The 23430-nt window shown below is 33.9% G+C and overlaps 2 protein-coding genes across 4 annotated transcripts; one reads left to right on the forward strand and one right to left on the reverse strand.

Annotated features, from left to right (window-relative positions):
- Positions 1-3787: 3787 nt before the first annotated feature.
- Positions 3788-7407, forward strand: LOC106776080 (SUN domain-containing protein 4). 2 transcript variants are annotated; one of them, XM_014663402.2, is made up of 5 exons: positions 3788-3921; positions 4012-4261; positions 4581-5878; positions 5971-6056; positions 7111-7407. In XM_014663402.2, exons 2-5 carry the CDS (start codon positions 4084-4086, stop codon positions 7355-7357), a joined length of 1809 nt encoding a protein of 602 aa, XP_014518888.1. In that variant the 5' UTR covers positions 3788-3921; positions 4012-4083; the 3' UTR covers positions 7358-7407. The 2 variants fall into 2 exon arrangements, with proteins under 2 accessions (XP_014518888.1, XP_014518879.1); XM_014663393.2 differs by having other exon boundaries at positions 3789-3921; positions 4572-5878.
- A 1003-nt stretch (positions 7408-8410) lies between these two features.
- Positions 8411-22154, reverse strand: LOC106756099 (dynamin-2B). Of its 2 annotated transcripts, XM_022778904.1 has the most exons (23): positions 21686-22154; positions 21558-21608; positions 21346-21466; positions 21131-21223; positions 20718-20779; positions 20494-20611; positions 20011-20353; positions 19642-19789; positions 18574-18675; positions 18330-18449; positions 17439-17522; positions 17128-17255; positions 15884-15971; positions 15464-15611; positions 14476-14552; positions 12714-12770; positions 11823-11967; positions 11570-11724; positions 11217-11330; positions 11056-11123; positions 9467-9636; positions 8914-9106; positions 8411-8838 (listed from the first exon to the last, which is right to left on the reverse strand). In XM_022778904.1, exons 1-23 carry the CDS (start codon positions 21833-21835, stop codon positions 8835-8837), a joined length of 2739 nt encoding a protein of 912 aa, XP_022634625.1. In that variant the 5' UTR covers positions 21836-22154; the 3' UTR covers positions 8411-8834. The 2 variants fall into 2 exon arrangements, with proteins under 2 accessions (XP_022634625.1, XP_014493850.1); XM_014638364.2 differs by having other exon boundaries at positions 8411-9106; positions 21686-22153.
- Positions 22155-23430: the final 1276 nt, after the last annotated feature.

Genomic DNA, 23430 nt, shown 5'->3' on the forward strand with positions numbered 1-23430 from the left:
AAATTGGGGAAACTAGGGTTCTTTGGGTACTCATTGGGGATCATTGGGAAAATAGGGTTTGTGTGTGGTTCGCGGGTGGTTCGTGGGTTACTCGTTTTATGAGATTATCGTGATCTAACGGTGGTTTTCACGTGGAAGCTTTGACGAAGGTCGTTACAGGTGAAGCATGTGTCTTGTTGAGGTTAGTATATAATCATTTTCGTTTATGATGAATGATGCATGGACGACTGTTTTCCTCTTACTTTTGATGTGGTCCCCCATGTTTGAAGTGGTCATGTGGTCCCTCATGTTTGAGGTTGTGTGGAAGTGTGTTTTTGAAGCATGTTCTGTCGGAGTGTGGTCCCCCATTTTGTTGTGCTTATAAAGTTGTTTAAGTTTTCTTCTTGTTGGTGTCTGTGTTAAAGTATTTTGTATATAAGTGATATACTTTGTCTGTTGTGCTTTAATATGATAATTATTGTGATAATATTAAGGTTTAATAGGTTAAATGGTCCCTATTTATGCAGATTTGCGTCAATTAGGATAAATAGTTTTAGATAGGATAAATATTATCATGGACGATCATTTCGAAGTTGTTTTCCACCATGGAGGAAAGTTCTTGAAAAATGGGGCACTTAGGTATGAGGGAGAAATTTCAACTTTTTCATTTGATCCAGATGTTTAGAGCTACTTCCTTGTTGTGAGTGTAGTAAAAAGGACTTGGATATGATGCCTTTAATGAGTTGTGGTATTGTGTAGGTGGGGGTTCTGTTTTAGAGAATAGGTTAGAGCTTTTGACTGATGATATAGGAGCCATGCACATGATAAACACAGCTAGGCTAAATGGTCAGGTGCATGTATTTGTTGTTCACGTAGTCTCTCAACCTGAGATCATACACATGTTAGAAAATGTTCCTGAAAATGTGATGCATGATAGTGGTGAGGGTGGACAACAGACTGAAATAATAGGTGAAATTGGTGATGATGCGGAGGGTGATTGTGAAGAAAGAGTTGTTGCTGAAGAAGAAAAATGTGAGGGTGATGGTGAGGAAAGAGTTGATGCTGAAGATGAGTATGAAAAGCAAGGTGGTGGTCATTGTGAACAACAAGGTCATGGTGGAGAAGAGACTGAAATAATAGGTGATACAGGTGTAGGTGAGGAGGGTGATTGTGAAGAAAGAGTTGGTGCTAAAGAGGAAAGATGTGAGGGTCATGGGGTTGTTGAAGGTGAAATTGAAACCGAGGTTGATTTGGCTGATTGTGCTAATGTTGGTGGCAATGTTCATGGTAATGATGATTGTATGGAAAACCTTGTTGAATGTCAAAATCCAGGTGTTACTACTTTCAAGAATTATGTTATCATTCTTTTATGGAATACAAAGTCACCTACAATTGCTGTTAAGAAAATAAAGTAATCTGTTATATAACATCAAATGTTGTTAATCAAGACAGATCATGTGTATTCAATATTCTATTTCTTTTTCATGCCAGACTTGCTTAGTTGTAATAACGCCAAATATGAATAGTTCAAACCAGAAATTGGCAGCTCTGGTTTCAGATATTCAATGGATGGCAAATAACAATTAAAAGCGTCCAAAATATATAGAAACAGAGACATAATAAACCCATATGAACAAACTTTGAACTTCATTGAACTTTATACTACAGAGTGCCAGAATTCTTTGACAGTCACAAACTTTGAACTTCAATAAATAAAACCATTTCGTTCACATAACAAAACTAAAACAAACTTACAACAAATCATCCCATTCTGATCAACATTGCAACTAAAATAATCTCTATCACACATAACACAAAAACCAACAATATTAAACCCTTCATCCACTTTTGAACACTAAAAACTGAGATCTATAATTTAACTATCATTTTCCTAATACTCTCAATTTCTTCATTCATCACCAAACTTTCTTTCTTTCCTTCGCTCTTCATGTAGCTACCACTTTCTTCAATTCCAACATCTGTGCACCATTTGAAGAAGTTACAACCATTGTCTTCAACACCATTCTGTATAGACAACTGTCAATGAAAATTCCAAGGTTCTAAAAAACACTAGCACTAGGTTCAATCAAACATACCTTATACTTGGAGCATCCCCAAAATTGTTTGCCTCGATTCTTCATCGTTTTTGCAGTTCTCATCACAAATCTCTCTGCAGTGACAAATGGTGAAGAAATAATAGGGTTTTCCTTCCGCCTGAATGTCGACGAACAAGAGTGCTCCTTCGACATCTCTTCGAAGAAATCCGACTTCAAGCTTGATCAACACCATACCCACCCACCGTCGCAAATAATACTAGAAGAAGAAGACCTAAATTGGCACCCTTTTCAGTTAGGGATTTTGACCTTCAGCTAAAGGATTTTGAGCTAAAATCCAAAGGTTTACATTATTTTATATTAAACACATTTATTAAGTTTACAGTATTTTATTTTAAACACGTTTTAAATTAAACAAATTTTTACCCATGTGCCACGTCCCTACTGCAAAATTATATTAAGTATGTGCCACGTCTCTGAAGAGTAAAACGTCACATTGCCACAGGTAAGGGATTTAACGCCGTTTGAAGAAAATTAACGGTAAAGACTTGATTAATTCAATTTTTCATAAATAGGGACTCAATTGAATCATTTGAAAATACAGGGACCTAATTGACGCAAATCAACATAAATAAGGACCACTGAACCTATTAAACCTTAAATATAGTACTCAGTACGTGATATGCCAACTTTTTTACTTGTAAGTCCTTACGGAGTAAGAAAGAGGTTCTTTAGCTACGAGGGTGGAATGACTCGAGAAAACTTGTTTGGTATGTGTGTGAGGTTGGATACAAGAGATAGATCAGGATTCTTCAAGATAATGTTGGGATTTATAATGATGGTATAAGGATGACATAGATGGTATGGTCAAGATATGGCTAATGAGGATGTTGACGATGATCTTGGTATGAAAATAAAGATGTTAGAAAAGGGCGGTAGATAAACATTTGTTGTTAAGTTGTGCTTATTTGTTATATATATAGAATATATGATTTGTGTTAAAGGTAACTTATCCATATTTATCGTGTTTATATGATGGTATAACTTTTAGTTATACAATAATAATGGAAGATGCTATACTTCACATTAGAGACTTAAAAATGAAGAAAAAACTTGATATTTTTAAATTTTTTATACTATAAATTTTAAAAACAATGTAATTGAATTTATTTTACTTATAGGTTTATTTTATTAATTTCAGATTATATAATTGAATAATATTTTTGTAAAGTTAGAACTTTATTTTAATTTCACACGTCTTAAATGTTAAATTTTTTAATTAATATCATTTATACATGAATTTTAAAATATCTTAACTTTAAATTTGATAAAATTTTTGAAATATCCTAACTTTAAATTTCGTTGACGATAAATATTCAAAAATTATATTTATATTTTTTTACCTTTCTTTTATCGAAATTTTTATGTCTATTGTCTAAATGTCAGAAAATTGCGATAAGTTATTTTTATGCTAGTGTTTAATACATTAGAATATAATTATAAAGAATGTTATATTATATCTTCATACACTAAAATAATTTTATGAACAAAATTTTTATATTAGGTCAAGAAAATTAAATTTTAGTTGTACATTAAACATACAATTAAATTTAAGGGTGTATCATATCTTAATTATTTAATAAATTATGTAATTTGTCTTATTTTAACAGTTAACCGAAACTCATAAGTATAAAAAAAAGTTGAATGATATTCTCAGTGTACATAATAAACTTTTTATTTTTTATAGTTATTTCAATAGATAATTAAGAAATTGAATAATTAAGAGTTGTATACAAGTTCCGTTTCTTGACTTTTGATTCAATGGTTTTTCAGTTTCTGAATTTTGATTTGTAAACACAAAGATCCCTTCTTCAAAACCCCAACACAGGTCAGATCCCTCTTTTTTTTCGTTTTCTTTCATTTTCTTTCGTTTTCTGATCTCAATGAAATGAATTGAATGTTTGTCAACGCGTTGCAGAGAGAGAATTGATGCGGTTGTTGTGCTGAGCATAGGCACTCATGTGCAACTGCGTGTGCAATTACAATTGCAATGCAGAAATCACGTGAAGCTCTTCTCCAAAGAAGAAGAACGACAACAACATCAACCAACGCTAAAACTGCATCTGGGTGTGCAGTTTCCCTCTCTCTGCTTTTTCTTTTGTGGACTCTAATCTTCCTCTTAAGCTTATGGATCAGTCGCAGTCATGGTTACACCCCCAATCCCACAGGTAATCAAATCAATCAATTTTTTTTGTTTTGGCATTAATTGAATTGAATGAATCATACTCTGTTCTGTTTAGGATTAGGAACTGACCCACAAAATCAATTCATCAGATCCTTTTCCTTTAGGATACCAAAACCCTACTAGGTTGTAGGGAATAAGCCACTCTAAAACCTCACAACCTACCCACTCTTTCGTAGGAGAATCTCACTTTCATACCATATTTCCACATGATAACATTCAACTGCAGATGCATGATGCATGATGCATATTCTTATTAGTCAGTTTCTTATCTATGGATGTTGATGGATTTGAAGAATACTCAGTTCCTTTACCGAATTGGGAGGAAGATAAACTTGGACAGTGTAAGAGCTCTGATTCTGCTAACAAAGATTTGGTGGAAGAAACTATCACTTACATTCCCCCCGAGGCTTTACACTCTGAAGATGCCCAGACCAATGGTTTTGTTCCCGAGTCTCTCCCCAACGAAGAAACGCGTGATTATGCTGAACCTGGTACTTGTAATAAGCAAGATTGTGATACTCCCATTACAGAGGTACACGAAGTTGAGAGTTGGAATTCTTCGGCCAGACTTGAAGATCATGTGCAAAAATCTGATCATTTATCTTGGGCTGTGCCTCTTGGTCTTGATGAATTTAAGAGTAGAGCAATTAGTTCAAAAATTAAACCTGGCACTGGTTCATCTGGAAGTGTAATGCATAGAGTGGAGCCTGGTGGTGAAGAATACAACTATGCTTCAGCCTCAAAGGGAGCAAAAGTTTTAGGTTCTAACAAAGAATCCAAAGGTGCCTCTAATATCTTAAGCAGAGACAAAGATAAGTATCTTCGGAATCCATGTTCTGTTGAAGAGAAATTTGTCATTATAGAACTTTCCGAAGAAACCTTGGTAGATACAATAGAAATATCTAATTTTGAGCATCATTCTTCAAATTTAAAAGCTTTTGAACTTCTTGGCAGTATGAGCTTTCCAACAGATGTTTGGCTTTTACTTGGGAATTTCACTGCTTCAAATGTGAGGCATGCTCAAAGGTTTGTTCTTCAGGAGCCAAAATGGGTGAGATATTTAAAGCTGAATCTTCAAAGTCACTATGGTTCTGAATTTTATTGCACGCTAAGTGTAGTTGAAGTTTATGGTGTGGATGCTGTTGAGAGGATGCTGGATGATTTGATAAATACTCAAGATAATATGCTCACTCCTGGGGATGGTAATACTGAAAAAAGGACAGTATCGCCCCAGCAGCATCCTCATCCTTCCGAGAGTGAAGATGTTCATCAAAATACTTTTGGAGGGATTAATTCTGATCATGCTTCAGATACTTCTTCTTCTAATCATGAGAGAGTAAACACCATCATTCCTGATCCAGTTGAAGAAACCCGTCAACAAGTTGGCAGGATGCCTGGAGATACTGTTCTCAAGATTCTGATGCAGAAAGTTCGAGCTCTAGGCTTAAATTTGTTTGTTTTGGAGCAGTATATGGAAGACTTAAATTCTAGATATGTCAATATTTTCAAGGAGTACAGCAAAGACATGGGACTAAAAGATATACATATACAGAAGATCAAAGAAGACATTAGGAGTCTCATTGACCAGCAGGATTCTATAGTATGTTAAATCTATCCTCAATGTTGTTGTCACGTGTTTAATTCGATAAAAACATTATTATTCATTTTTCAAATGATTTGTTGACCTTGCAGACAAAAGATGCTCTTGATCTCAAATTCTGGAAATCTCATATTTCCATGCAGTTGGATAATCTAGTCAGGGACAATGCTGCTTTGAGGTGAGAGTTTACGAAACAAGTTTTCTGTAGTTTGCATTATATGAACGTAAGAGCTAGTTTAAATTTAGTTATTATTTCACTTTGAAAGTATCTTTAAAATAGTAGAGTGATTGAATATTTATGACAATTAAGGGGAAAGGTTTAAGGGGAAGGGTATTAAACTACTCAGTATGGTTACTGTTGAGATAAAAAGAAAAAAGATAAAATTTTAAATCTGTCTACCAATAATCTTCTGTGTAGAATAAAAATTTACAATCATATAACTTGCTGCTTTTAACTGTGTAAGTTCATGTAAGTTCATTTTTAATTGAAGAAAGCTCTGAATTACGCTTTACATTGTACTGTTGTAAACTTGTTATGTAATCATGTAACTTAACAGGAGTAGGCATGGTTTGGATTTAAAACCAATCCAAACCACAAAACCAACTTTAGATTTGGAAACCAGAGATTACTTTTATTTTGAAAGTTTATTTGGATATTTTACAAACTGGTTTAAAACTTGTTTTATACTGAGAAGGTTGAAAGCTGGTTTTGGAACCAGTTTGGATTTCAGAATCAATTTTATTGTTAGACCGGTTTATAAACTGGTTGTTGGTTTTTCTCTTTTAGTTGAAAGAAAGTTGTTTGTGTTATCTCTGGCCATGTGACATGCCATTGGGATTGCCTACCGTGATACTAGCAAAAGGCATTATGATGAAAATACTACCGGAGCTTTTATGTCTTACCCCATCCTCTGAGTATCTTCTTTCACATTTATTGAGTCAGAAATAGGTAAAGAATCGGTTTTAGCAAATGAAAGATGGTAATGTCATTTGGGGGGGAAAGTAACCTTCATTTCTCCTTATATACTCGTAGATGTACAGTACCAAAAGCATTCCATAGAACGAAAATACTATGAAGAAAGTTGATATATTATTTACTGTTTCTTGACCTTAACTATGTTGTGTACTTGCTCTTTGATTATCAAAGCTTGAAGATTGTTTTCTCTTCCTGAACGAATGATGCTATTAATTATTTAATTTGTTGGAATCTGATTTATTCCCCAATAATTCAGGTCCGAGGTGGATGAAGTCCAGAGGAAGCAAGCATCTTTAGAAAACAAGAGTGCCGCAGTGTTTTTCGTGTGTTGTATTTTTTCGTTGTTAGTTATATTTCGTCTTTCTCTAGAAATGGCTACTACTGTCTATAGAGTACTAAGTGTTAATAGAACAGATTACTCTGGGAAATTTTTTGCCCTTAGCTCTTCGTGGTTTCTCCTATTATTGAATTGTATCATTATTATTTTTATATTAATTTTGTGATAGTCCATATTTTAAATGTGTAGTTAACTTGTGCGAGATGCTTTTGGTGATTGCGGTTCCTCTCTTTTTCAAAGTTTTTGTTTTTTATATAAATCATTCTCACTTGCATTACTAAAGTGGCTTTTGTTTTAAACCAAGAACAGAGGAAGCAGTACACTTGACCAAAATATGGTACCGATAATAGTACGAATCAAGGGTGGTATAAATAAAAGCTGTAGTGTCCTTAACAATCTAAACATTACATTACGGGGGCGTTTTTCAGCTAAATATTCAAGTTCAATGGGTTTTTTCGTCCTACAAAATATAGTCATGTATCATAGGTTAGATGGCATATGTTCTAAATTAACACTTTGTAACAATTTATAGCTGTTAAACGAACCAGTTAAACGAAAACCCATTCTTTCTTTTGAAGATAACACGTGAAGATGGTCATATTCCTTTAAGTAACTATCGAGTAATACCATCTTCAAGTGAAACTGGTGTGTTCATGAAATAATGTCCAAAACACCAAATCATGATTTGCATACATATAACTTTGTATAGTATATTTCCACCTCATACAATTCCGTTTCCACATGAAAATAACTTGATTCAATCTACATAATTAAAGAGACTGCCCTGTACTCTCTCTCCCTCTGTCCTGTTCTCTTCCCTTCCCTCTGTGTGTGTGTTCTAATTAAATCCTTAAAAGTTACTTTAAGAACCTACAGATGATCACGCTCATTGATAACGAAACCCCCCCGCCTACTAACCCTGGCTTTATGAACTCAGTTCACGTACATAATCTCAAACACGCTCATCTTCCAAACTCCATCACAAATCAACTTTTTATCCAAATAAAAATAAATTAAATGCCGACTTCACTAATTTAAAAAAAAAAAAAACACAGTATAAAATCCATACTAAAAATAAGCATATCACATTATGCACCAAAGTAAAATTTTTACACCATCATTGTGGCATCAGAAAATGACACCATTTTAAATAAAGTTTATTTGAATAAAATCATGCAACGACCAAATTTTAATATAAACCAAATATAAGGGACAAAAGTTTAACAGACCCACATAAAATAAACCCGTAATTAAGATACTCCCCATATGTTTAGTCCCAGATCCATCAGCGATGGTGTATTATTTCAATCATTACAAAACAAGATACATGGGTTGCATCCAAAAAGAGCAAATTCTAAAAAAAAAAAAAGAAAAAAGGAAACATTAAAAAAGCTATAATAGAAGTAAAAAGAATATTGAATAGCAAAACATGATAAATGTATTCAAGTCCACCTTGATACCAAACTTCCGGATAATGAGACGAATGCCGGAAAACATACTGATAAACTATTGTCTTCTATATACACAAACACTTCCTCACCTAAATATACCACCGGCAGAGACAAAGAATTGGTGAAGGCCGTATCCTCAAAGGTATGAAATGGGCCAGGAGCATCCTCACCCTCCAAAAATGTATCAAAATATTAACTGTCAAGCGATGATCACCAGTCAGCCACATGTCAATATTTGTAACCTGAAGAACCAGGAGGGGCGGGAGGTAACCGATTTGGTGTTCGCCGGCTGCCAGAGTTTGAACCAGAGTTCACATCACCATTTTGTGCAGGATCACTATTATGTCGACTGTGGCCATTGGATCCTGATCTTGAAGAACCACTTCTACTAACAGGACCATTGGCGGCTGCATCAAAGGCAGATCTCCAGTCATCACCTGGTCCGCTGCTTTTTGGGCTACTCTCTGCAAAACAAGTAAATAAGCACACACATGAAAAACACAGAAAGGAACTACCAGTATTAACCAAGTATAAAAATAAAAAATGAAAACTAGTTTCAACAAAATAAGCCTACATGAATTGAGGTCAGTTACCAGGACAATCAATGTATTAAGATATAAGAGTTTGATCCTTTAAAACAAAGCACTTTACACAACAAGCAATTGGTAACGGCTAATAAAAAAAAATTGTGAATTCTAGACATTCAAAACACTGTTTTGTATGTATTCTACTAAAATTAATAAGTCAACAGTAACCCATCCAAGAAATAGTGAATGTCGATTACACTCACCCATCCATATGAAAATGAGTAAGAAAACACACACCTGCACTACCATTTGACCAGCCTGAAGCAGCAGCTGCTCGGTTGTCATGAATACTCAGTTGGCGTGTCAATTTTGAAAGAAGTGAGGATTGTTTCTGGATTCTCTCTCTTCTGCGCTTAACATTTTGATCTTCCAAAAGTAGCTCCTCAATCTTAGCAGTGCTTTGTGCACTAATGGAAACATAAGAAAAATGTCAACAATAAAATATACAAGGTTTAGAACTATTTATGAATAATCGTCATTGCCATTTTCAAAACTACAGCATCCAACTTAATTAGCATGTAACATAAATTAACACTGGAATCAATAATGAACCACGTCTCAGGTTCAGATAGTACCAAAGATTTCCCCTATTAATCATAAAGAAAAATTACCACATCTGAATACATACATACACATATAGGTTAGCATCCTCCACAACTTTAAATTCAGCATACTGTTTTTTAAGATAATTGAATAATTGATAAAGGATTTATTTGGAGAAGTTTATCCATAAGCTAAAATTAGCTTATGTACAAGTTGCAAACAAAAATCTAGAAGAACTACATGAAAGAGTTTCTACAAATTAGCTCAAGCATAAACTGATTTTAAGGAAGTGTAGATCGAAACATTGACTAGTGCCAATCATGGTGTTTTACAGTGGCCACAAGAACCCATTAAATTGTACTTGGTGGGTGGAATGTATATAGGCGATTGAGCAAGAAAACATAGACAAATATAATTTAAGTAACAGGAAAAGTATTATCAAAATGTTAATTAAATTTAAAAAAAAAAGAAGGAAAAATGACATTCTATATATATATATATATATATATATATATATATATATATATTGAGAGAGAGAGAGAGAGGGAGAGAGAGATGCACAGAAAGACAATAATTATGATGGATACATCATAAAAATAAATATCACATAAGAAAATGCTTCCTAACAACATTTAGGTTGGATGAATCACACAACATTATAATGTTCTATAGTTAAATCATGTATATAGACATTATAGACACAAATCCTTCTTAAATGGTTCGCCTGGTTTTCACTTGGATTCCTTCTACTTCTAGATAAGGAGCTAACCTCAGCCCAATATAATCTCCTTCCTTGTTGTATGTCTTCTCTACGCACACAAGAACAACCTATGGCAAGCCTCTACTATAGGTGCTACTCTACCTTTTTCCTCTAATGCATTCACTCCCAATATTGGCTAGTTTTGTCAACTCATTAAATGCAAAATCCTCATCTCCATTACATTAAATTTATTCACTTATTGGCATTTATCTACATACACGTTAACTCATTCAATACAACATCCTTGTCTCCATTATATTATATCTATTCCGTTGTTGGATTTTATCTACCAACATTCAGTTCCACAATGCACTGCAGGTCTGAAGCTGTGCAGCAAAATATTCCAGAAATTTGGTTAGTCTCATTCCAGAAAATTTTGAGGAATGTAAAGACAATTTAAAGGCATTTTGTGATCTCTTCAGTTCCTTCAAAATCTTCAAGAATGAAACTTGCACGTAATAAATGCAGCAAAGTAAACTAATGCAAGAGAGTAAAAATAAAATGCAATAACAAATTTCTGAACCTGACAGAGCTATATAACTGATTCAGCATGTCTTCCTTAGCTTTTTCAACTTGGCATAGGACAACTGCCTATAAAACAAGTAACCAGAAAATGCATGAATCGTTAAATGGAAGAGCTGAAAAAAATTATAAAAATAGCAAATGTTAAAAGCTGAATCTTACTTTTGGCACATTAGCAGCTAAACTATTTAATACTGCTTCAACATATCCACGAACTTCTTGTGACATCCACCGGAGTTCTTCCTCGGGATCCGCAGGTCTTCGAGCCATTGTGTCCTGAGACAAGATGAAATATAATAATAGCGGTCAATAATAGCAAGACTGACAAAAAATAGGTGAGTTGGCTCATTTTGCCATCCCTAATTGAAGAGCAGTAGAATCATAATATTATTAAAATTAGTTTAGATAAATGAGGCATATTTTAATTTCTAAGAACTGGCTTTAATTTTCAAGCTTAATGAATGCACCATAAAAATGCAATGCGTGTTAATAATGCCTTTAAGCTAGCAACTAACCAAGGAACCATCAGAGAGGCTTTGCCTCATGGTAGATCCACCGTCAGATGAGATCCTAATCTGTCCACCCTTTGCTTGTATAACACTATTTATCTTCTTAATCCATTCAACCTTATCAGATGCACTTTCAGCCTTCAAAACAACAGCACTATGTGCTGCAAGATAAAAACAGAGTAATTAAAATGGTTTCAAAATTTTGTAAGAATTAAAGTGTGCATGTTCCATTGACGGCTATATTAACAGAGGAATTTACCTTTCAGAACAGATTTATAAGGAACTCTATTGGTAATTTTAAATACAAGGTTGACTTTGCCAGAATCTGGTCCATTGGACTTTTTGTCCTTTGAGCTTTTGGATGGGGGATCATCTTCATCCCCAACCTCTTCAATGTTACATTCCTGATGCAATTTAAATAGCATGCTTATCAAGAATTAAGATATGCATTGTTCCACTCATTTAATGGCATTATCAAAATCAAAGCCAGTGTAGAGTGACATGTAGTCATGACAAATTAGAAGAACGAAATACGAACTCCTCAATATCAGAAGTAAAAGAAAATGGGTAGTCCAAAGCACGATGTATGCATCTTAATTGTAAATATTCCTTTTTAAGGCAAATATGTGCAGAATGTTAATTTGGTACATGTGTCAACTTAAACTTAGTAATAAAACTCCAAAATGTTTGCTTAGACAAGGAGAATATTGTTAAACATCAGCTGTACCAAAAAAGTCATCATTGCTTTATTACAACTCATGACTTGACACGCAGAATGAAATTTTCTGGAAAATTTCATTATCACATTTTAAATTTCAAAAATAAAAAATATATATTTCAAAGGTTTTATAAATGGTGTGCAACATGTCATATTTTAAAGGTTTTATAAATCATTATATTTCAAATGAATTCCTTTAAAGACTAAATTATAGCATTCCATACACAGTACTAAAAAAATCAATCACAAGTGAAATTTTTTGACATTCACTTAAATAAGCCAGCCATGTGCGGGCACCTGCAGCATCTATTCAAGCAAATATAATGAATTGCATAGTTGAGAATTCCATCATAATTTGTATGATGCACAGAAAGTACTCTAGAATTTATAAACCATGATTTTATATGAATAATTAATCAAAGTAGTCCTTACCTCCAATGTAATAACCCCACGAAAATGTCTTTCCTCTTGTTTTTTTGTATACCCAAGCTGTGGAGTGAAAGGTTAAAATCGATACTACACAGTAAATTAATTAAAAGAAGCAAATTATACTTTCATATCTGAATGAAAAGAAAAGATGAATCACATTCAAAAATATGATAAACAGTTGAAATCTACAGAATTATCATAATTCAAACATCAATGACAAGTTTTCAAGTGTTACAGCTGTTACTTATTAGAATATTTATGTTATTCTGCTGTTAGTCTTAATAGGCCAGCTTATAAAAGGATTACTCTACTCCGGCTCCTAATTGTTATTTGTTAGTATGTATAGCTTCAATATCTTCGCAGACTATTTGTAGGATACCTTTAACAGAACAAACAGCAGTTCCTGCTTTGCATTATTCACATATTATAGTTATACATAGTATCTCTATATTTTTCCATCTTTTCTACCTCAATCCCGTACTTTCAACAAGGTATTAGAATGATCCCATCAACAATTGCCTACTGCAGTTACAATTAATCTGCCTCGTTCAAACCTACCACACTCTCTGGCTTTCACTTTCAGTGGCCGTCTTAACATTTTCAGGCAGTTTCTTTCGACACACGCTAAAATGGTATTGCAGTTGCTCCCATTTTGATCAAGCACAGGGCTGTTAAGCCTATTCCCTTTTCTTGTCTGAAACTTACTGGTTAAATAATTATAAAGCTACTAAAACACCACCACAAAGTTAATTTCACGACATATCCAGCCATCCCCTATTGCCTTTTGCTTCAACTTCAACACCCATAAGCTTGCCTCGTCTAATTTCTTACTCGGAAATTACCACGACTCATAAGTTAAACATTACATATTCATCTAAAGCCATGAGATTACTTTTAGGTCATTGAGTCCACATTATATTAAGATTATTTTCTTTCAGTGTCCCTATTTCTAACATGCTTACAGGCTTCAAGCCAAGTAAATTTAGATTATTTTCTTTGTATAACAACAAATGTCGTATCAGATTTCATATAATAAAAAGTATCTGTTCTCTTTCACTCTCAGCTCAAAATCATCCTTTCCTTATTTTTTTTTTTCACCTAACAGTTCCACATTCTCAAACATGCTCCTTATTTTGTGTTTCCGTTGGAAGTTCACTACCCTCATAGTTATTCCCCAGAACTTACACCGAATTAAATAGACATTTTACAGTCAAAAAAGCACTTCGAAAGGAAAACTCACTGTAGTCCTTTCTATATCTTTAATTCAGATATTCTAAACAAGATTTTATAACTTGGAACATTCTTTACTGGGCTTTAAGTTAAACGATCTTCAGTGTCCATCTTTTCTTCATATCTTGCTGCTTACAAGGGCTTTTCCATCTTAAATTGCGTGCAATCTACTTTAACTGAGATCTAAATTTCACATACCTTCCAATGGCAAGGTTGAATATGTATATATACATTTGTTATGTAAAGAATGATATAACGCTCAAACAATTTGGTTCAACAACACCACCACATTGTTAGTATCTTTCCATAACACCTGACTACCAGATACTTTCCCAAGTTTCCAGAACATTACATCAGTGTGACGTTTTAGAGCACCAAGCCATCTTAGATGTTTATAATTTAACATCTAAAAACGTAGCCATAAGTCAAAAGACTACCATGTCAATTAGAAGAAAATGAAATTAGATTTTATAAAAATAATAATAAAAGCCTCCATGTAAACAATTTAATAACTTGGCCAATACAACGTACTAACCTTTCCTGTCTTCTCATTTAGCACAAACCATCGCCTGCTCCAACCATTAGTTTTAGCACTTTTCTTTAACAAAAATCCTGTAAACAAAAAAAAAAAAAAAAAACACTAGATTTAGCTTCTTAATGATTTTGAAATATAAAGTTTAGCAAATTCAAATTTCAAAATCCATGCATCATTAGGGAAGATTAGGCTTAGCTCCCATACCAGTCTAGATTAATTAGCCAAAGAAACAGAGTTGACAGAGCTTTTAGAGTTAAGTTCATTTATGAAAGCATGCCATTCAGTATCGTTTCAGAATAGCCCAGGTTTAATAGGAGTTGGGTTACACAGGAGAATGGCAGATCGCATGTCAAGAACATGTATTACTCATAGGTACAGTTTCCTGTTGAAGAGGTGAGTGCGGTCTAAGTGTTAAAACACTAAACATATGATTTACTTAACATTGTGTTGTATTCTTTATTATTATATACACATATAATTATTATATTATTATATATTATACATTGTCCTTTATATCCATATAATGATGTTATAATACTTTTAACATGTTTTGGTTATAGAATGGCCCACTATTCTGACCCAAAAAAAAAAGTATAGGTGAGGAGGAAGTGGCAGCTGAAATGAAACAAAGAAAGAGGCTAGGGTTTATTTGGGTGAGAAGGATGAATCGGAATGCATCCACATTGGGGCATCCTCCACCCCGAAATAGTTCAATAATTGTAGAGATTTTTGCTGCTTTTTTTTTCATTTTACTCATTATAATATTATGTTAATGACAACACTTATAATAAAATAAAATATAATGTACTGCATAAATCCCAAATAAGTAAATTTCCAAGATGGTATACAATTTTGTCCTGATAATTCCAGGAGCATGCAGGCAAAATTCAGAAAAAGTACCTATACAAAATACGAGTGCCAAACAGAAATTTGAGATTACAAGACATTTCTGTCAGCAAACTGTATTAGCATATAGAATAGGACATACCTGCTGTTATTTCTCCTTCGGGACCCGCGGTCTTTAAACCCGAGCCTTCTTGCCCTTCTTTCTCTGACTGACCAGATTTGTCTTTTTCCTTCTCTTTCTTCTCCTCCTTCATTGACTTCATGCTTCCACCAGTTTGGGGACTACTGGCCTACAAGTTAAAAATAAGCAGTTTAAAAATTCAATAAGTCACAAAAAGAAGAGTAAAATATAAATCAAATAGATTAAAGTTATAAAAGGAAATGTTATGTTTTAAGATTCATATATGTTGAAATAAAAGAGAAGGCGACATAGGCTGAATCCCAAATTTGTATAGAACATATAGGATTAAGCATTTATGAATAGAAAAATACAAAGAGATGGACCTAAACTCGTTACATCTAACAATATACAACTCCTTGGTTACAGTGTAAGACCACCTACCCGGTTAAGTATAGATTGCTCAGCATCTTGTCCTTTTTTTGAGGATCGTCCCCCCTTAAGCTCCTCCTCTCGTCGTTGCCTTTCCATCCTAATGTGAATAACATAGAATAAATAGATCAATAATGACCTCACAAATTTAAATTTGGGAGACAACTAGACATATAGTATTACAAATAAGAAAAAAATAAAAAGAATTTCATGGTTAACTATGCAACACTATTCAACAGAACAATCAAACGAAAAAAGGCATGTTCCGAAACAATTGTTCTTGGTGAACAAGACATTGGACATAGATCCTGTTTAAAAAATTTCCAACCAACAACTTTGTACTGTCAAGATAAGTGCAGTTTGGCTTGGTAGAGCCTAAGGACACATGCCCGAAGAAGATAACATGACCAAAGATGAGGAGATTTAACTATAGAAGAACAGGACACAGAGAGCACCCAAGATCACAGTAGTCAAGAAATTTGAACTTAAATGTAACTTTTGAATTTAAAGAATCCCAACCAACTTAAAATATAAAGTTCCTATTTTTATTTTTGAAATAGCTTTCAAGCTAAAAGGTAGGTCAGGTGAAACACCACCTAAAAGTTCCACAAAAGATGGAGCCCATAGGAGAACTGAGGCACTCTAATTTTAAAAAAAAAAATGCAAAGGGAACCAATGCAATTCTTTGGTTTCAGCATAACTTGGTCATTGTGCTTCAAAAATGGGACCCTAATCAAATATCGTGCTTTGGAAAGGTAAATGTGCTTCAAGTGTCCTAGTGGAAGTTTCTCTCAAACTTGTTAATGGGACATGACCCACTCCTTCACCAAGGAGAATCTTGTGGAGGACCCCAAAATGTTGGCATTCAGAAAGATAAATAGACAAGGATAAACAGTATGTACAATAAAGGGGATTATAATCAAGTTAACTGTAGATTATAATCAAATGCTAAACCACCGGAGGAGAGGACGATATTAGAATTTGGTTGGAATAAAATATAAGTTAAGATAGGTAGTCCGTGGTGGGCATGAATTGAGTGGAAAGGGGAATGATATAAGAGCTAGGGCCAGAGGTTATGTGCACATGAAAAACTCTAGATTTATCTTTTATTTTCTGCCTTTTTCTTTTCTCTTTGGAAGAGTTAGTGTGTCCATTGCTTCTACCCAAAGAAAAATAGTTTATAACAAAATGACAGAGTGTGGGGAACAGATCCCCAGTGAGAGGATCTAGGTCCATTCAAGCAAAATCTAAATTACCTCCTTTGTACCAATCGAATAAAGTGTTGTGGTGGAACAAAAGCACGTTCCATATCAACTAGTGCAACCACCATTTTCTTCGATTCATTCTTAAACCCTTCCAGAGCAGAAGTTGCAATTGCCACAACCTTAAAAGATTTTTAAATAATGTTATATAAAGAAAGGGAAGGTGCACTCCCACCAAGGGATACCTTAAAGAATAAAAAATGTATAAAGGAATGATTGACAACAAGGAAAAAGACTCAAATTTAACATAATAAATCAATGAAGACATCAAGTAGAGAATGAAAAGGAACAATAAGGTACCATACCTCTCTCTTGAAAGGTGGGTATCTTCCTAAACCAGGTGTAGCATTGGCAGCAGATGAAACAATATCTATCAGGACACGATGTACCTGGAGCATACGGTAATAGAGAATTCCATGAGTAAAAAGTATAACAGAAGGAACACTACCAAAAATGCAGTGCCGCCATTAACTGCAAGTAATGTAAGATTTCTTATAGGAACTCATTTCGTCTGATACAGACAATGGAGACTAACATTACCAATTATTCCAAACCCATTCTCTCCGATTCATGCCCTATCATGCACTAAACTATTCTAGCCTCTAAGAATCCTTTAATCCCATTTCTTTCCGAGAGCATTTAACCTCCCATAATTTCTTTCAAGACATTCTGATGTGGTCTATATATGACAACATGAACATTCCTTTGAACTCCTATTCTGTCCTCCTCCATAATAGTGGTCTATCAATTGAGTCGAATTACAATCATGTGATTTACATAAAAATGTAGTGATCATTCAACACGTGGTAATAAGAACCTTGGAAACCCCACGCAAAAATCTCATGCTTCCGGTGAGGGACTGAAGTCCCATACCTTGCAATTGGATCCACAATACAATGTACTTTTAGAGGAACGTCAAAAGCTATTAAAGCAATCCTTTTTAAATTACAAAAAATTTATAGTTCCACTACAAGTAACATGTTTTCACAATAGGTCGAATGAATACATCCAAATGGAAGGGAAAGGACAAAGAATATAGACACTATATCAAAACTTCAAACCTAAATGACAAACCAAATGATCGTACAAAGAAAAACACTTCAAGATATAAGGAACAAGCAACTATCATTTAGAAACTCAGCAGAGTAAAGAAGGTTAAATATATTTCAAGTTCATTCTACACGTTAAAGCATTACCTCATCAACACAAAGACGTGATGGTTCTTTCGCAAGCTCTAGAACACCTTTGATCAGAGATCTCAATCCCTTTTCAGGGGAAATAAGATAAGGCTGATAACCATCTGCTTCTAACACAATCTGATAACGGACAAAAGGAATAAGCAATAGTAGTAACATCCCCTCCCCCAAAAAATAAGGGGACAACAACGAAAAAAAGTACTGCAGAAGAAACATATCAACAAAACATTGGTCCAAAGCTTACCCTCTTCACATTGTTGATATCAAAATGCCTATCTAAAGGTAATTGCTTCATTCTATCAGGAAATCTTCCCTCAAAACAAGAAACAATTTTCCAACCAGATCCCTGCCAGATAATTTAATCGTATATAAAACAAGGCCCAAGCAACAAATTAATGACTCATTAACACAATATGGAAAAGAAAAAATTAGTCCCAAATGCTGAAATTTCAAAAAAAATATAAATCGCTGATCAATTAATCATAATGACACTTTCTTCATTTATTTCTCCATCATTTAGCAGATATCTACATTCAAAATATGATTTTGTAGTATTTGTCATGACAATTCAGAATTGGTATGCCCTAAGCTAGTATGCTGGACCAGCTTCTTCATGCTCACTTTACAAGTGATTGGAAAGGGAAAAAAACACTTGGTACCAATATGGGTAAATGGGATTTTTGGTTGTTTGTATGGTTGGAAAGGAATGTTTGCATCTTCAAGAGTTCATTTTTTCCATCATATCTTATTTTTAAAGAACTGTGAATTGTGTATATGGCTTCTCTTTCATATGCAGCACATGGTTCACAACACAGATGGGACAGCTCCTAGCAGACTGTTTAGTTTTACAGAACTTCTGTTTGTGTCATTTTATTGGCTTTATTTTAAAATAGTCTGAAGATTCGTTATCCTCCATCTTGTTTGTCCAGTTTTATTTTCCTATTTTTAATACAACTCATTAAAAAAACGCAATAATAATTCACACTACACAAAATAGCATCGTAGCAATAACAAATATCACATGTAAACTAACTAGCCAACTAGATTTTTATCTAAAGCACCATAACAATAATTAAGAAAATTGAATGCAAGTTAATCAGTTATGCTCTTTCTCAGCTTTAAAACCTCTTGAGCTAAAACATTCTAAAACTAAATTGAGCCCGTAAAATATGTTTTATTCAAGAAAATGTGACATTAGATACTTATATACAGAATATGAAGCTACAGATTATTCTAAAGAAAAAACATCCCAATAGTAACTAACATCAAAATATATAAAATTTAATTAAATGTAAGAGTCAAGACAGTAAACCTCGCCACTGGTGATGTGCTGTAGGAACTTATCCTCAAATTCACGGCAAAGTTCCAAGGCTATAGCACGAGTACCCTCTGAAGTGGTAACCATTGACTCACCAAGCCTAGCCAATTCATCCTGAACTATCTGAGACTTCCCTTGTAACCTTAACAATATCAGTAAAGTAAAGATTAGCAGAGACCAGCTACGCACATAATAGACAATTATGAAAATTAAAAACACTAGAAGACTTTACATGAAAAAAATAGGAAGCGCGGATCTATTGTCCACCAATAAGTTTGTCATTACTATAAACAAGAACCAACTCAAAACAACAATACTTATAATTAAACGAGAAAATATCACACTGCACTACATATAACTTACCCAGAAAGAAGGTTAGGAAGCCGAAGCTTCATACGATTCTGAATTTGCTGCCCCAGGGCATCCACTAACGCTATCCTTCCAAGCTTACTTTGAGGAGCTCCAGTCAATATGGACTTGAGGGTTTCACTCTCTGCTCTCCATGCAGTTTCTAAAGAATTTTCAGAACCAGCAGATCCAGATTGTGCCGTAGCTATTGAAACTGATTGACCAATCAATGCAACCCAAGGGATGTCTGCTGTTTTTGGAGGACCCTGATTCAATAAGAGAGCTTGTACAGCAGCAAGTGCTTTTTGGTCTGAAGCAGCTTGATCTATTTTACTAATAACTCCAATGGTTCTGGTACCTATGAATATATGTTTTCGCCTATTTAGACAATTAACAATGACAAAACTACCTAATAGAGAATAGAATCAAACAAATCCTCATAAATTCAACAAGTTTTACAAAATAATAATCCTAAAAAGAACCGTGCAAACAGTCTACCTTCTCCATCATATTCCTTTGCGTATCTTAGGGCTCGAGATGAAGCAATTTCGGGTGCTTGAGCTGCAGGTACAATAACTAGCAAAATGGCATCATTATGCTCGGCATATTCACTAACCTATGCAACGATCCCAATAAATAACATTAGAATCTCAAAGTTGTTCAACGATAACAAAAAGCAAGATGATAGGTAATCAATTTGTGAAATGTAGTACAGAAGTTACCATTGACTCATCCATGATGCGTTGATCTAGCCCAGGTAAATCGACCAATTTAAGAGGTGGTGCTGGGAAGATAAGATGGTAGAAAGAATGTTAGTATTTTAGAACGTTTTGTTTGAAAGAAAAAAACAAAAAAAAAAAAAAGTACAGCGCATATAACTGGATCCTGTGGTCATATGATATCATAACATATTAATTGCATGCAGCAACACGAAACTCGAGTTTTCACATGGCTACTGTAACTCAAGAACTATTTTCATCAAACAAACCTCATTCTGTGGCTACGTATGGATAACCCAAGAAGCCATAACAAGTTATGATGTCAGGCAATTCACCTTCTCAAAGCTTTATAATTCTATATAATCGCACAACCTGAAGATGTTAAGGTGACTAAAAATCATCAACCAACAACAAACCTGTACTAGTGCGCAGCTTCAAATAAATTTGATCTCGACTCTTGCCGGAGGAACCTTTACTGAGTCTATCCTGCAACGAGTGCCTCAAAGCACCTGCGGCAACGTAACGAAGCACGCATATATGTTCGTCAGTAAAAAAGAAGAAGCAGATTGTACAGATCAGGCGCTTCGGCGCTTGCAGCGCTTGCAGTTTGAAAAAGAGAATAAGAACTGACTTGCGGAGACTTGCTGAGACTTGTTGTCAATCTGCAATATGATGGATTTGCTGCTCAACGAAGTGTCTCGCTGCAGATCAATGCATATAGGGGCCCGAGTAGCTCCGTTTTCACCAGTAGGCTGCAGAATAATACAAAATTCAACATTCAGTTTCACAGTTTCGCCTGCGTAACAGAGTAGGGTTTAAGAATGTGTTCAGAGTTGAAGTTACCAGAACGGGATGTCCAATCAAACTGTTGAGAGCAGCAGATTTACCAGCACCCTACAAAATCGGAATCACTGAGTAGTGAAGAAAGCAACTACATACGAGAAGAGAAACGTGGAGAAACAGAGACTTACAACATTGCCGAGTGCAACAACGTTAAGAAAAGTGGACGGTCTTCGGGAATTGGAGGAGGAGTTGGATTCATCGACGTCCTCATCGGCGAGAAGCGCCGACGCCTGGCGCATCGAATCGGCAAGCTCCGACAAGTCCTCGATGGCCGCCATCAATGAATCGGTCGATCAGTGAATCGTAAACGAAGAAGCTTAGCGGATGAATCGGAGGAACACGCCCTCGCCGTATAGGGATCGATCGGAATCGAACCCTAAATCAGAGCTTGGGAATCAGGATCTGGACCAAGGTATGAATCAGATCTCCGAGTTTCTCTCTCTAGGACTCAACAAGTGGGGGTTTCGTCTTTACTATATTGAACTTCGATTCAGAAATTTCAAAAAGCACACGCTCTTTATCTCTCTTTCTCTTTGCGTTTTGAAATGGTTAGTTGTCCCAGTCGTCTTGTCCTGTCTTTTTATTTTGAATCCTGTTTTGTTTCAACCTAATTAACTTTTAATTCACCGCCCAACGTCTCTTCACCCCTATATAGTTTGGTTCAATTTATCATTCTAGGATTTTGATATATTACCTATGATGGAAAAGTAGATTATTTTTCTTAAATTAAATTAAAGTTCCTTCATTCTCTCAGGCTAATTTTTAAAAAATAATTTTGATAAAAAATATATTCAGATTATAAAACTAAATATTTATCACGTTAAACAACATTAACAATTTTGTTAGATATTTAAAGAATTAGTCAAGATATTCAATCTCCTTAAGTATTATCAAATCAAAATTAAATAAAGATAACTTATATTTGATTGCACAGTAATGATTTTGTATTATTTTCTTACTCGGAGATGATGACTCAAAAAACTTTTTTAAAAGTATTGCACAGTTTCACATTCAATTTCAAATTGTTTTATTCTTTCTAGAATTTTGATTTAATACTTGTTTAATTAATTCTGATTAATCATATTCGATATAGATTTTTTATTAATTAGACTAGTATAATTATGTTTTGTAATTTAATTCAAAGTGTAATGGTTTTAAGATTTCACAATTATGACAAAATTAATATGCAACGTTATACTTTCTTCTTTTGATGTGAATCTCAATGGTATACTTATTTCCAACAATTATATTTTTGAGTTTTTTTTTATATAAAGATGAAATGACATGTGGAAAATGAAAAAAAAAAAAAATAAAGAAGATATAGATGAAGATGAACTAAAATTATCAGTTTATTGTAAATTGCAATAACATACATTGTCGTAACATTTTATGACAATGTTTTTACGTTGATTTATTTTGTTGTACGAGCTTGATTTATCACTTTTAATTTTATAAAATTAAATTATTATATTGTGAATATACTGATTTATAAAATAATATGTATTGAAATTAAATATTATTATGTTGTAATAAAACATAATTTATTTTATAAAAGTATTTAATTTACCGTACGATTTTGATTTTTTAATATTTTTACTCGAATAAAAAATAGAACAAAAGCTTAATTAACTATGGACTTATTTTAAGTAATTAAAAATAGAGTTGGAAAATAATCTTTTTTCTTGTCATATTTTCGTTCGGAAGAGTTTTCTTTTAAGCAAATATTGCACTGTAATTCAATTTTTGTAACTCAAATTTTGAATGTGTCCATTTTTCACTAAAATGAACGTATTTTCACTCAAAATTCCTTTTTTTCTTTTCGTCAGTTTGTCTAGTTAATAGAGATATGAAATTTATATGAAATTGAAGTCTT

Source organism: Vigna radiata, chromosome 2 (assembly GCF_000741045.1).
Source record: "Vigna radiata var. radiata cultivar VC1973A chromosome 2, Vradiata_ver6, whole genome shotgun sequence".
In the NCBI taxonomy this organism is placed as follows: Eukaryota; Viridiplantae; Streptophyta; class Magnoliopsida; order Fabales; family Fabaceae; genus Vigna; species Vigna radiata.